The 13480-nt window shown below is 54.8% G+C and overlaps 1 protein-coding gene across 1 annotated transcript in view; it reads right to left on the bottom strand.

Moving 5' to 3' along the window:
• LOC144938111 (uncharacterized) overlaps window positions 1-13044 on the bottom strand; it is a 19072-nt gene extending 6028 nt beyond the window's left edge. Inside the window, exons 1-6 of the mRNA XM_078865809.1 lie at window positions 12993-13044; window positions 11970-12242; window positions 6860-7156; window positions 6240-6281; window positions 5531-5697; window positions 4260-4458 (exon numbers count right to left, since the gene is read on the bottom strand). Coding sequence (XP_078721935.1) covers window positions 4260-4458; window positions 5531-5697; window positions 6240-6281; window positions 6860-7156; window positions 11970-12242; window positions 12993-13044 — 1030 coding nt within the window. The remainder of the gene's footprint in view (window positions 1-4259; window positions 4459-5530; window positions 5698-6239; window positions 6282-6859; window positions 7157-11969; window positions 12243-12992) is intronic.
• Between the last annotated feature and the right edge of the window lie 436 nt (window positions 13045-13480).

Below are 13480 nucleotides of genomic sequence, written 5' to 3'. Positions count from 1 at the left end.
GCCTCTCCCGACCCTGCGATTTAAAGATTCGCTCGAGTCACGCCAAAGCCCACCGACCGGCACGGTAAAGCATGGCAAAAACAACGATGGATTGACAAAATGGCCGCAGAGCTATTATTGTTACGGTCACGTGGCGAACTTACTAACTCACTTGATCCGCCGAATCCAACCCCTTACTTCTCAGGCCAGTGAGCTTTTGTGGGCTATCTAGTGTCTCGAGGACACAAGTCACCTTTCCGTCGTCCATCGCGTCCAATTCGTCAGATCTCTGAAGCTAAGCGGCAACGAGCCTCGTCCGTGCTTGGATGGAATAATGACTGGCTGGGAATAGCAGCTGTCGTAGGCTTGGGCTTCCAAGTGTGAAATATCGTAGATAGCAGTAGAACAATGAATCATTGAATCCATCTGTGCCAGACCTTTTGACTCCAAGTCTAAGAGTCTCTACGTGAATCTAGGAAACCGTAAAGGAGAAGGGGGGGCTCCAACACTATAACAGGCCCAAGGCCCCATGAAACTTAATTCAGCATTCACTGAACCACAACTTCAGGATAGGGATTTAAATTAATAGGGCATTTGGATGCTCCAGAACCTCAAAAGATTAACATCACATCTCACCTCAATAATTCCGTTGCCCAGCTGTGGTTTAGCATAGGGCACCCCCTGATAACAGCTGTGCCTGTGCGAGACGACGTGACGCAGCACTGGCCGGCAATTGCCCATTAGTCTGCCCATAGGGGGGGCGATGCTGCTGTCGGTTATTACAATAAATTTTATTTTGGAGGAAATTTGGACAGTGACACCGACACGTGGCCTGCTCTGTCTCTCGAATAACATAATGGGCTGGTTCACGTTTCTTTCGTTTCTCAACCCGCTTGTCCTGGTGAGGGTCGCAGCGGCAGTGTGTTGGGTAGAGTGGTCCAGACCTCCCATTCCCTGGCGACAGACTCTCGCTCTGCCTGGGGAATTTTCAGGCGTTTCCAGGCCAGCCGAGGGACATAGCATGTCCTAGGCCGGCCACGAGGCCTTCGCCCAGTGGGATGTGCCCGGTAGAGTTCCAGGGGGAGTCTATCGGGGGGCAAACTTACCGGGTGACCGAATCACCTCAACTGGTTCCTCTCGATCCAGAGGAGCAGCGGCTCGACTCCGAGGCTATCCCGGATTACCGAGCTTCTCCCCATTTATGGAGAGTGAGCCCAGCAACCATGCGGAGAAACCTCAATTCGGCCCCTTGTACGCGTGATCTCATCCTTTCGGTCATTACCCACAGCGCATGACCATAGGTGAGGGTGGGAATGTAGATCGACCTGTAAACCGAGAGCTTTGCTTGAGAACTCAGCTCCCGCTTCACCACCACGGAACGGCACGGCGCCTGCAACACTGTGTACGCCGTACCGATCCGCTGGCCGATCTCTCGCTCCCACTCCTCCACTTGGGGCAGCTGTTCCCCCCTCACCTGGAAAGAACAATCCACCGTCTCCCAGGGGTGAACCATGACCTCAGATGTGGAGATGCTGATCCTCATCACAGCCGCTTCACACTCGGCATCAAATCGTTCAAGTGCACGCTGGAGATCACAGACTGACGAGGCAAAGAGGACAACGTCGTCTGCAAAAAGCAGGGACGCCACCTCTCCATACCTCGGCTGCACCTGCCTATGAAAATATCCTGTCTATGAAAATCAGAAACAGGAGTGGCTACAAGACGCACCCTTGGCAGAGTCCAACACCCACAGTGAACGACTCTGATTTAACACCAAGAATACGGACACAGCTCTCACTCTGGGAACAGAGGGACCGGATAGCGCAGCACCTCTCACAAGACATTGCAGGGAACACGGTCATATGCCTTCTCCAAGTCTACAAAGCAGAGGTAGACCAGAGAAGACTACTCCCATGACCCCTCAAACATCTGTGAGAAAGAAAAGGACTGGTCCATTGTTCCACGACCGTCATGGAATCCACATTGTTCCTCCTGAATCTGAGGCTCGAGTACCGGGCTGGGCCTCCTCTCCAGCACTCTAGCATAGGCTTTCCCTAGGACGCTGAGGAGTTTGATTCCTCTATAGTTGGAGTACACCCTCTGGTCCCCTTTTATAAAAATGGGAAGCACAACCCCAGCTTGCCAATCCAGAGGTGTTGTACCCGCCTTCCATGCAACATTGAAGAGGCACGTTAACTCCTACACTCCTACACTGTCCAGTGCTTTCAACAACTCTGGGCGAATCTCGTCCACCCTGGCAGCTTCGAAGGCCCTTGACCGCCGCAGAAACTTCAGCAGCCGTGATGGATCCTACCCCCCACCCCCCCGCCGTTTCCAGCGCTGCATCCTGAGAGGAGGGCATGTCCACCGCGTTAAGGAGCTCCTCTGTGTTCCTTCCGCCTCTCGACTATCTCCGAAGTTGAGGTCAATGTTACACCGCCACCCTTACTGAGAACAGCCTGGGCCACGTCCCGGAGGCCCCTCCCGTAAGGCGTCCCTCTCCATGGCCTCTCCAAACTCCTCCCACGCGTTCGCTGAAGCGACTGCTGCAGCTGCCGCACTCTTCGCAAAGCCGGTACCTCTCAATCGAGTCGGGAGACTTTTTTATCCGAGCATGGCTCGGAAAGCCTCCTTCTTCAACTTGGCAGTTTCCCTCACCACCGGTGTCCACCAGCGGGTCCTATGGTTGCTGCCATGACAGGCACCAACTGCCTTCAGGTCACAGATTTTCGCAGCTGCATCCACAATCGAGGCCCTGAACACCGTCCACTCGGACTCAATGTCCACAACCTCCCCTGGAGTGCAGGAGAAGTTTTATCGGAGGTGGAAATTTAAATCTTTCCATGCTGGGTCTTCCGCCAGACATTCCCATAAAACCCGCACTATTCGATTGGGCCTTCTACTTCTATCTGGTCGGTGCCCCAAGCGTCCAACCCAATTTACCATGAAGTTGTGATCAGTTGACAGCTCTGCCCTTCTCTTCACCTGAGTGTGCAGCCCATACGGCCTTAGGTCCAATTATACAACTATAAAGTCAATCATTGACCTTCAGCCGAAAGTGCTCTATTACAAAGTACACTTATAAGCATCCTTGTGTTCGAACATGGTGTTTGTTATTGACATTCCGTGACTAGCGCAGAATTCCAATAACATCTCATCCGGCCGGGTTCAGATCAGGGGGGCCATTCCTCCCAATCACGCCTCTCAAGGTATCTCCATCATTTCCCACATGAACACTGAAGTCGCCCTGTAAGACTGTGGAGTCGGTAGGTGGCACTCTGTCGAGCATTGCACCCACCGTCTCCAAGAAGGCTGAATACTCTAAACTGCTGTTTGGTGCATAAGCACAGACAACAGTCAGAGTTTTCCTTTCTGACACCCGAAGTCTCATTGAGGCGACTCTCTCATCCACTGGGACAAACTCCAGCTGAATAGCACCCAGCTGGGGGCTTGTGAGTATCCCCACACCCGCCTCTCACCAGGGGCTACTCCGGAATAGGAGAGAGACCACCCCCGATAGAGACGTTTGGTTCCAGTGCCAATGCTGTGTGTGGAGGTGAGACCGACGATATATAGTCGGTACCCTCCCACCTCCTCCACCAGCTCAGGCTCCCTCCCCCCCCCAGTGACGTCACATTCCACGTCCCAATAGCTCATTGTCCGTCGCCAAGGTCCAGCCCGTCTGAGACCATTACTCTCACCGCGATACTGGCATTGCACACCCGCCCCTCACCCTTCGTCCTTCGGATGGTGGGCCCGCAGGATGGCACCACGTAGCCATTGCACAATGGGCCCAACCGGGTCATGTGTGGGGTCACCCGGCCACAAGGCTCTGGCCGGCGAACGTCACCCCCAGGGGTGACTCCAGGGGGGTGTCCCGGTATACCTTGTCCAGGCGAAGTTCTCTGATTTTTGTATTTTTTAACCATTCATGAGGGGATTTTTTAAACGTTATTTGTCTGGAACCTTCCCCCAGAACTGTTCGCCAGGAGAAACCCTACCAGGAGTACAAGACTCCGGGCGACGTAGCTCTGAGGGTCATTGAAATACACAAGCCACGATAAGGTTACGATCCTTCGGTGATGCTGGCACACGTGGCCTGCTCTGTCTCTCAATTAACATCACGGGCTCGTTGACGTCCACCGGTTAATACACCTGCAACGTTAATACACCCGCAGCGTGAATAAACCCGTAGCGTTAACCAGGGTGTCCACAGGGCTTGAACCAGAAACCTCCGTAACAAGCGACAAACGTGCCACCACCAGGCCCACGTCACCCACCTGTTATGCTGACGTTGAGGATGGTGATGTTAATGAAGTTTTTGGTGGAGTTATCCAGTGCGTCGGCCACTTCCGACCAGCTCGAGACATTCCCAGGACTCAGGAGGATATTCAGGTCTGCGTTAACGCTCCCGTTCCAGAACCTCTTCACGGTGACGCCCACGTAGGAGTCCAGCCTTTTAGACATCTCTCGGTCCAGCTGCAACGGCAATTGGAGAGGCGAAGCGTTGAGATGAGGCGTGCAGACAGATTTCAAGGCAGAAGGGCAGATTGACGAGAGCCATTTATAATTATAACAATAACAATCATCATTTCGAGCCGTAAAGCTGCGCACAGTATTCGCTCAGTCTGGAATAGAGAGAACAACTCGGAGGGGCGAGGAGGAATCGCAGATAAGCGGGACAGGTAGCAGCAGCAGCCAGGCGGTGAGCCGGCACAAAATCTCCCCATCCCCGCCCACTCCCAAGTTCTACGGTCCTCTATATATCGAGATGTTATCAGCCAATTTATGAGAATTCACATGCAGGAAGAAACCGGAGCGCCCGAAAAATCCCAGGAGCGCGAGAAGGCAATTCTCTATGCCGTAGAGATGGAAAGGAGTGGAGTTCATGTTTGCTGTATGGCCTTCTCGTGGCGAGCCAGAGTAACGGGCACCTACTCGACGCCCGCCGGAAGAGAGTTTGACAACATCTGTGTGCGGTGATCCACCAACCCCTCGCTGCTGCTGCTGCTGCTGCTGCTGCCTCCGCAGCGCTGGATTACAGGCAGCAGCCACGTGCAGCGGGGCCACCACCGCTAAGATTTGCAGACAGATGCAGTGTCACAGGAAGCCCTTTGGGTTTAGCCCAAAGTGGTGGGCCTCGAGTGGCGGCATGGGATGTGTCCGGCCCTCGGCCCGTAGGCTGCCCACGTCTGATGTAGGCCAAAAGAGCGCACGAATGCAGTGGTGGTGCTGGCCTCATCGGGGCGCCCTGAGAAGAAATTATTTTAAGCGCCCACCCACAAACCCCTTTATAAACTCCAAGTGAGATGACAGAAGTGACAGAGAGAAAATAGACAAATGCAGCGATAATGGAGAGCCGGTGAAAAAGATGGCATTAGGCGAGAGAGGAGAGATAGAAACGAGGCAAAGACGAGAGTGAGTCAATATCCAATGACAAGTGTTAAAGCCGACATGTTGAAGTTATTCATTACCTTTCCATTGAGTTTAGTTTTTTTGGGACTAAAACCTGAGCTGACAATTAGTTCTGACCCCCACTTGCTGTACAAACCCAGGGCTCCCTGGGGCTGAGTTTGCTCACGGCCAGTGGGGGCGGGGGGGGCATTACCTCGGTCTTCAGTTCTGCGGCGAGTGCCACAAACTCTTTGGACGTCAAAGACTCGAGGTTTTTGTCGAACACGCGGTCGATCCGCAGCGTCGCTTCATACCGGTTGAAATCTGCGGGGAAGCACGATCATTTTTAAACACGAGTGCGCATCTTAAGTTTTTTCATGTAATAATTCAACCGCCAGACCTTTCCATGAGAGAGTCTCAAGCGAGGCTTTCCCTGGGGAAAGCAGAATAAATGGGTGCACCACAGACAGCCGATCGGCATGTCGCGTGTAGCGGGGTAAAGTGTGGGTATCGCGCATCTTTCAAGAAGTCTGGCATGCAGCTGCTTGCTCACGCTACCGCTGGCGAAAGGGCCTCCACTACAGGGAGCCTTTCGGGCGTATTTGGCAAACTCTTCCACACCGGTCCGGTGGTTTGGCAACTTGTCGATCGACTGTGCTGTGCCCATTCATTCCGCCTCCCAAATCAGAGGCCACGCTACGCCCAAACAAATAACTACCCACACGTTAAAATGTACGCCTGAAACGGTGGAACTTTTCCCGCGGCAAACGTCTCCGTCGCGAGGCTGCGCTACGGAAGGAGGTGGCGAGCCGCTTTGCTCTGTGACTGCTCTGTGTGGAGTACGACACAGGCCGACGAGGACTCACCTCTGCAATGAGTACCGGGCAACCCTCCAGACGGACAGCTCTCTGTTGAGTAAAGAGAAACGCGGAGCATGACTCGACGAAGCAGACGTCCGACGGTAATCCTCGCGTCACCGGCAGGTCGATGAAACTCCCAAACACAGATAACCGGGGGGCTCAGGTTCAAATCCAGGCAGCTGATGTCAGCAAACTGAGTCGCAATTACCGACATCGCACGCAACTAACGCATCGCGAGTACCGCCCATGGCCCTGCTTGGCCCCAAGCCAGATTCAGATGTCTTCTTGTGAGGCCAGCGTATCACGGAGTGGCCATGTCTCGGCTCGGCAAATAGCCAGTGGAGAACCATCCACACCGTGAGGGGCCTGTGCTGGCCTGGCTCGGATACGGTAGCGGAAAAAGCCAACCCCCTGCCCGCTCCCCTCCACTGCCCCTCCCGCTCCCTTCGCCCTCCCTCCCCCTCCCGCTCCCACTCCCCTCCCACTCCCCTCCCACTACACTCCCCTCTTGTCCCCACTCCCCTGCCCGCTCCCCTCCGCTCCCCCTCCACTCCCCCTCCTGCTCCCTTTCCCCTCCCTCCCGCTCCCCCTCCTCTCCCGCTCCCCTCCCGCTCCCCTCCCCGTACCTGTGGAGAGAACTCCGTTGTCGGAGTTGGTGGGGAAAGCGGCGGAGCTCTTGACGCCGTTGCTCACGGTGAAGAGCGCCACGCTGTAGCTCATGCCCCACACCAGCCCCACCACCCGCTGCTTGAGCCCCGTGCCGTCGCTGATGTTAAAGACGCGCCACTCTGCCATGGAGGAGTTGTTGTCGGTGGGCGCCACGCTCAGGGTGAACCAGTCGAAATTGCCACTCGGAGCGTCCCACGTGACGGTGATGGAGGAGAACGTCTTGCTGGCGTGAACGTTCACCGCCGTCAGGGGCTCTGTTGCGGAGACGATGGCAATGCAGCGGGGTCATCGTCGTCGTCATCATCATCATCGTCATCATCATTGTAATCGTCGTCATCATCATTGTAATCGTCGTCGTCGTCGTCAAGATCATCGTCGTCGTCATGATCATTGTAATCATCGTAATTGTCGTCATCATCATCATTATCATCGTATTTGTCACCGTCATCATCGTTGTCCTCTTTATGATTGAGTGAGCACACAGAGAGAGTGAGCACACAGAGAGAGTGAGCACACAGAGAGAGTGAGCACACAGAGAGAGTGAGCACAGAGAGAGAGTGAGCACACAGAGAGAGTGAGCACAGAGAGAGAGTGAGCACACAGAGAGAGTGAGCACACAGAGAGAGTGAGCACACAGAGAGAGAGTGAGCACAGAGAGAGAGTGAGCACACAGAGAGAGAGTGAGCACACAGAGAGAGTGAGCACACAGAGAGAGAGTGAGCACACAGAGAGAGAGTGAGCACACAGAGAGAGAGTGAGCACAGAGAGAGAGTGAGCACACAGAGAGAGAGTGAGCACACAGAGAGAGTGAGCACACAGAGAGAGAGTGAGCACACAGAGAGAGAGTGAGCACACAGAGAGAGAGTGAGCACAGAGAGAGAGTGAGCACACAGAGAGAGTGAGCACAGAGAGAGAGTGAGCACAGAGAGAGAGTGAGCACACAGAGAGAGAGTGAGCACAGAGAGAGAGTGAGCACAGAGAGAGAGTGAGCACACAGAGAGAGAGTGAGCACGAGAGAGAGTGAGCACACAGAGAGAGAGTGAGCACACAGAGAGAGTGAGCACACAGAGAGAGAGTGAGCACACAGAGAGAGTGAGCACACAGAGAGAGAGTGAGCACACAGAGAGAGTGAGCACAGAGAGAGAGTGAGCACACAGAGAGAGAGTGAGCACAGAGAGAGTGTGAGCACACAGAGAGAGTGAGCACAGAGAGAGAGTGAGCACACAGAGAGAGTGAGCACAGAGAGAGTGAGCACACAGAGAGAGAGTGAGCACACAGAGAGAGTGAGCACACAGAGAGTGAGCACACAGAGAGAGTGAGCACACAGAGAGAGAGTGAGCACAGAGAGAGAGTGAGCACAGAGAGAGAGTGAGCACACAGAGAGAGTGAGCACAGAGAGAGAGTGAGCACACAGAGAGAGTGAGCACACAGAGAGAGTGAGCACACAGAGAGAGAGTGAGCACAGAGAGAGAGTGAGCACAGAGAGAGAGTGAGCACACAGAGAGAGTGAGCACACAGAGAGAGTGAGCACACAGAGAGAGAGTGAGCACACAGAGAGAGAGTGAGCACAGAGAGAGAGTGAGCACACAGAGAGAGTGAGCACACAGAGAGAGTGAGCACAGAGAGAGAGTGAGCACACAGAGAGAGAGTGAGCACAGAGAGAGAGTGAGCACACAGAGAGAGTGAGCACACAGAGAGAGAGTGAGCACAGAGAGAGAGTGAGCACAGAGAGAGAGTGAGCACACAGAGAGAGAGTGAGCACAGAGAGAGAGTGAGCACACAGAGAGAGTGAGCACACAGAGAGAGTGAGCACAGAGAGAGAGTGAGCACAGAGAGAGAGTGAGCACACAGAGAGAGTGAGCACAGAGAGAGTGAGCACAGAGAGAGAGTGAGCACAGAGAGAGAGAGTGAGCACAGAGAGAGAGTGAGCACAGAGAGAGAGTGAGCACACAGAGAGAGTGAGCACACAGAGAGAGTGAGCACAGAGAGAGAGTGAGCACAGAGAGAGAGTGAGCACACAGAGAGAGTGAGCACAGAGAGAGAGTGAGCACAGAGAGAGAGTGAGCACACAGAGAGAGAGTGAGCACACAGAGAGAGTGAGCACACAGAGAGAGTGAGCACACAGAGAGAGTGAGCACACAGAGAGAGAGTGAGCACACAGAGAGAGTGAGCACACAGAGAGAGTGAGCACACAGAGAGAGTGAGCACACAGAGAGAGAGTGAGCACACAGAGAGAGTGAGCACAGAGAGAGAGTGAGCACAGAGAGAGAGTGAGCACACAGAGAGAGTGAGCACAGAGAGAGAGTGAGCACAGAGAGAGTGAGCACAGAGAGAGAGTGAGCACAGAGAGAGAGTGAGCACACAGAGAGAGTGAGCACACAGAGAGAGTGAGCACAGAGAGAGAGTGAGCACACAGAGAGAGTGAGCACACAGAGAGAGTGAGCACAGAGAGAGAGTGAGCACAGAGAGAGAGTGAGCACAGAGAGAGAGTGAGCACAGAGAGAGAGTGAGCACACAGAGAGAGTGAGCACACAGAGAGAGTGAGCACACAGAGAGAGAGTGAGCACACAGAGAGAGAGTGAGCACAGAGAGAGAGTGAGCACAGAGAGAGAGTGAGCACACAGAGAGAGTGAGCACAGAGAGAGAGTGAGCACACAGAGAGAGTGAGCACACAGAGAGAGTGAGCACACAGAGAGAGAGTGAGCACAGAGAGAGAGTGAGCACAGAGAGAGAGTGAGCACACAGAGAGAGAGTGAGCACAGAGAGAGAGTGAGCACACAGAGAGAGTGAGCACACAGAGAGAGAGTGAGCACAGAGAGAGAGTGAGCACAGAGAGAGAGTGAGCACAGAGAGAGAGTGAGCACACAGAGAGAGAGTGAGCACAGAGAGAGAGTGAGCACACAGAGAGAGTGAGCACACAGAGAGAGAGTGAGCACAGAGAGAGAGTGAGCACAGAGAGAGAGTGAGCACACAGAGAGAGAGTGAGCACAGAGAGAGTGAGCACACAGAGAGAGTGAGCACAGAGAGAGAGTGAGCACACAGAGAGAGAGTGAGCACAGAGAGAGAGTGAGCACACAGAGAGAGTGAGCACAGAGAGAGAGTGAGCACACAGAGAGAGTGAGCACACAGAGAGAGTGAGCACACAGAGAGAGTGAGCACAGAGAGAGTGAGCACAGAGAGAGAGTGAGCACACAGAGAGAGAGTGAGCACACAGAGAGAGTGAGCACAGAGAGAGAGTGAGCACACAGAGAGAGTGAGCACACAGAGAGAGTGAGCACACAGAGAGAGTGAGCACACAGAGAGAGTGAGCACAGAGAGAGAGTGAGCACACAGAGAGAGTGAGCACACAGAGAGAGTGAGCACAGAGAGAGAGTGAGCACAGAGAGAGAGAGTGAGCACACAGAGAGAGTGAGCACAGAGAGAGAGTGAGCACAGAGAGAGTGAGCACACAGAGAGAGTGAGCACACAGAGAGAGTGAGCACAGAGAGAGTGAGCACACAGAGAGAGTGAGCACACAGAGAGAGTGAGCACAGAGAGAGAGTGAGCACACAGAGAGAGAGTGAGCACAGAGAGAGAGTGAGCACAGAGAGAGTGAGCACACAGAGAGAGTGAGCACACAGAGAGAGTGAGCACACAGAGAGAGAGTGAGCACAGAGAGAGAGTGAGCACAGAGAGAGAGTGAGCACACAGAGAGAGTGAGCACAGAGAGAGAGTGAGCACAGAGAGAGAGTGAGCACACAGAGAGAGTGAGCACAGAGAGAGAGTGAGCACACAGAGAGAGTGAGCACACAGAGAGAGTGAGCACACAGAGAGAGTGAGCACACAGAGAGAGTGAGCACACAGAGAGAGTGAGCACACAGAGAGAGAGTGAGCACACAGAGAGAGTGAGCACAGAGAGAGAGTGAGCACACAGAGAGAGTGAGCACACAGAGAGAGTGAGCACAGAGAGAGAGTGAGCACACAGAGAGAGAGTGAGCACACAGAGAGAGTGAGCACACAGAGAGAGTGAGCACACAGAGAGAGTGAGCACAGAGAGAGAGTGAGCACAGAGAGAGAGTGAGCACACAGAGAGAGAGTGAGCACACAGAGAGAGAGTGAGCACACAGAGAGAGTGAGCACAGAGAGAGAGTGAGCACACAGAGAGAGTGAGCACACAGAGAGAGTGAGCACAGAGAGAGAGTGAGCACACAGAGAGAGAGTGAGCACACAGAGAGAGTGAGCACACAGAGAGAGAGTGAGCACAGAGAGAGTGAGCACAGAGAGAGAGTGAGCACACAGAGAGAGTGAGCACAGAGAGAGTGAGCACACAGAGAGAGTGAGCACACAGAGAGAGTGAGCACACAGAGAGTGAGCACACAGAGAGAGTGAGCACAGAGAGAGAGTGAGCACACAGAGAGAGAGTGAGCACACAGAGAGAGAGTGAGCACAGAGAGAGAGTGAGCACACAGAGAGAGAGTGAGCACACAGAGAGAGTGAGCACACAGAGAGAGAGTGAGCACACAGAGAGAGAGTGAGCACAGAGAGAGAGTGAGCACAGAGAGAGAGTGAGCACACAGAGAGAGTGAGCACACAGAGAGAGTGAGCACAGAGAGAGAGTGAGCACAGAGAGAGAGTGAGCACACAGAGAGAGTGAGCACAGAGAGAGAGTGAGCACAAAGAGAGAGTGAGCACACAGAGAGAGAGTGAGCACAGAGAGAGAGTGAGCACAGAGAGAGAGTGAGCACAGAGAGAGAGAGTGAGCACACAGAGAGAGAGTGAGCACACAGAGAGAGAGTGAGCACACAGAGAGAGTGAGCACACAGAGAGAGTGAGCACACAGAGAGAGTGAGCACACAGAGAGAGTGAGCACAGAGAGAGAGTGAGCACACAGAGAGAGAGTGAGCACAGAGAGAGAGTGAGCACACAGAGAGAGTGAGCACAGAGAGAGAGTGAGCACACAGAGAGAGAGTGAGCACACAGAGAGAGTGAGCACAGAGAGAGAGTGAGCACAGAGAGAGTGAGCACAGAGAGAGAGTGCAGCTCCACACTCTCCACGGACCGCCCCCCCCCCCCCCCCGAGCGCCGTACTGGTCGTGGCGTTGAGCTGCACGCCATCGCCCGTCAAGTTGCCGCGGTAGCTGTGGACCGTGAAGCTGTACGTGGCGCCGGGCAGCAGCCCCGAGAAATTGACTCGCAGCTCGGAGGCGGGCAGCGACTTCCAGGCAACCACCGGATTGCCACTGCCTGCGAGTGCCAGCGTGCAGTTGAAGCCGTCCACAGAGCTGCTGGGCGACAGCCAGCTCAGCTCAAGCTCCGTCGTCGTTTGCAACGACACGCTGACGTTCCGTGGGGGTCGAGGCGCTGCGGTGGGGTGGGAGGAAATGGGGGGGGGGGAGCAGACGAGGGAAGAGAGAGTGGGGAGTCACGCCAGAAGCAGTGCTGACCAGTGATCATTTCAGTCAGAATGTCAATGTTGAAGTCTTGTTGTTTTGTTCATTAAAGTATCTCACTGCAAAATCCCTGAAGGTGGAACAAACCGTTTGCAAGGGTGTCCAGGGTGTCGACTGACAAGGAGACAGCAAACTCGAGTGCTGACATGTTAGTCTTAGTCTGTCGATTATTGCAGTCGCTCGGTCCAGTCGACTAAAGCGGTCTCATGTTTAGGTGACTGTCAGTCAGAAACTGTTGCTTTGATTTCCCTCCCCAGTCCCACACACACAGACGGGAGCAGCCGCAAACAGGGCGACCTCACAGTCAACATTTACCGAATCATCTTCACAAAAACACGCGGGGCGCTGTGACGTTGAAGGCAACGATCCGCAAGCTTTAGAAGAGACGGCTTGCGTGCGGCGCGCTGAGCGAGTGTCGTGGCGCGCACGGGCAGCGTGGTTCTGGGCAGGTGCCTTACGTCGTTCACGTGGAGATTTGGAAAAGGGGCCGAGGGTCACGCGACGGCTCTGACCGAATTCGCGTCGCGAGACCCTCCCGCCCCGCTTGGCGCAGCCGAACAAATACAAAAATAGAAAAAATCGTAGCGGCGATTTTTACGACGGCGTCAACTCGGCGGTGAGCGGGATCGCAAGCTCGGCTGCGCAGAACGGCTCCGCGTGCCGAGCTCGCGCGACATCCGCTCCGTGGCATCGCAGGTTGCACGCAGAGCCATCCCCAGGGTATGCGGGGAATCAGAATATGTATTCATACTGGAGGAATCCGATGAGCTATAAAGCTCTCTTTCACAGATGTCCAGTAGGGGGCGGTAGTTTGAAGCCATCGGGGGGGGGGGGTGGGGGGCGCCCATGCGGTGGGTGAGTTGCCCCGGGCCCCGCAAACCCCCCCCTCGCCCGCCCACTATGGACGGTCCTGGTCGCAGGCGTCAAAGGTACGGACTCAGAGTTGCGCTGTTTGCGAGTAGCGGTCGCCGCGACTCCGCGACGCCGCGCGCGGCGAGGACAGGCGGCGTCCGCAGGGCCTCACCCAGGCAGTCTCTCCCCACAGAGTCCACGGAGACGTCCTCGTAGAAGGGCAGGCACGCGCAGTTGAAGGAGCCCTCGGTGTTGGTGCACGTCCCGAACGGCGAGCAGTCGTTCCGCGTCGAGTTC

This window comes from Lampetra fluviatilis, chromosome 21, assembly GCF_964198595.1.
Source record: "Lampetra fluviatilis chromosome 21, kcLamFluv1.1, whole genome shotgun sequence".
Classification (NCBI taxonomy): Eukaryota; Metazoa; Chordata; class Hyperoartia; order Petromyzontiformes; family Petromyzontidae; genus Lampetra; species Lampetra fluviatilis.
The sequence above is the reverse complement of the archived record's forward strand: the minus strand, read 5'-3'. Positions and strand labels throughout refer to the sequence as shown.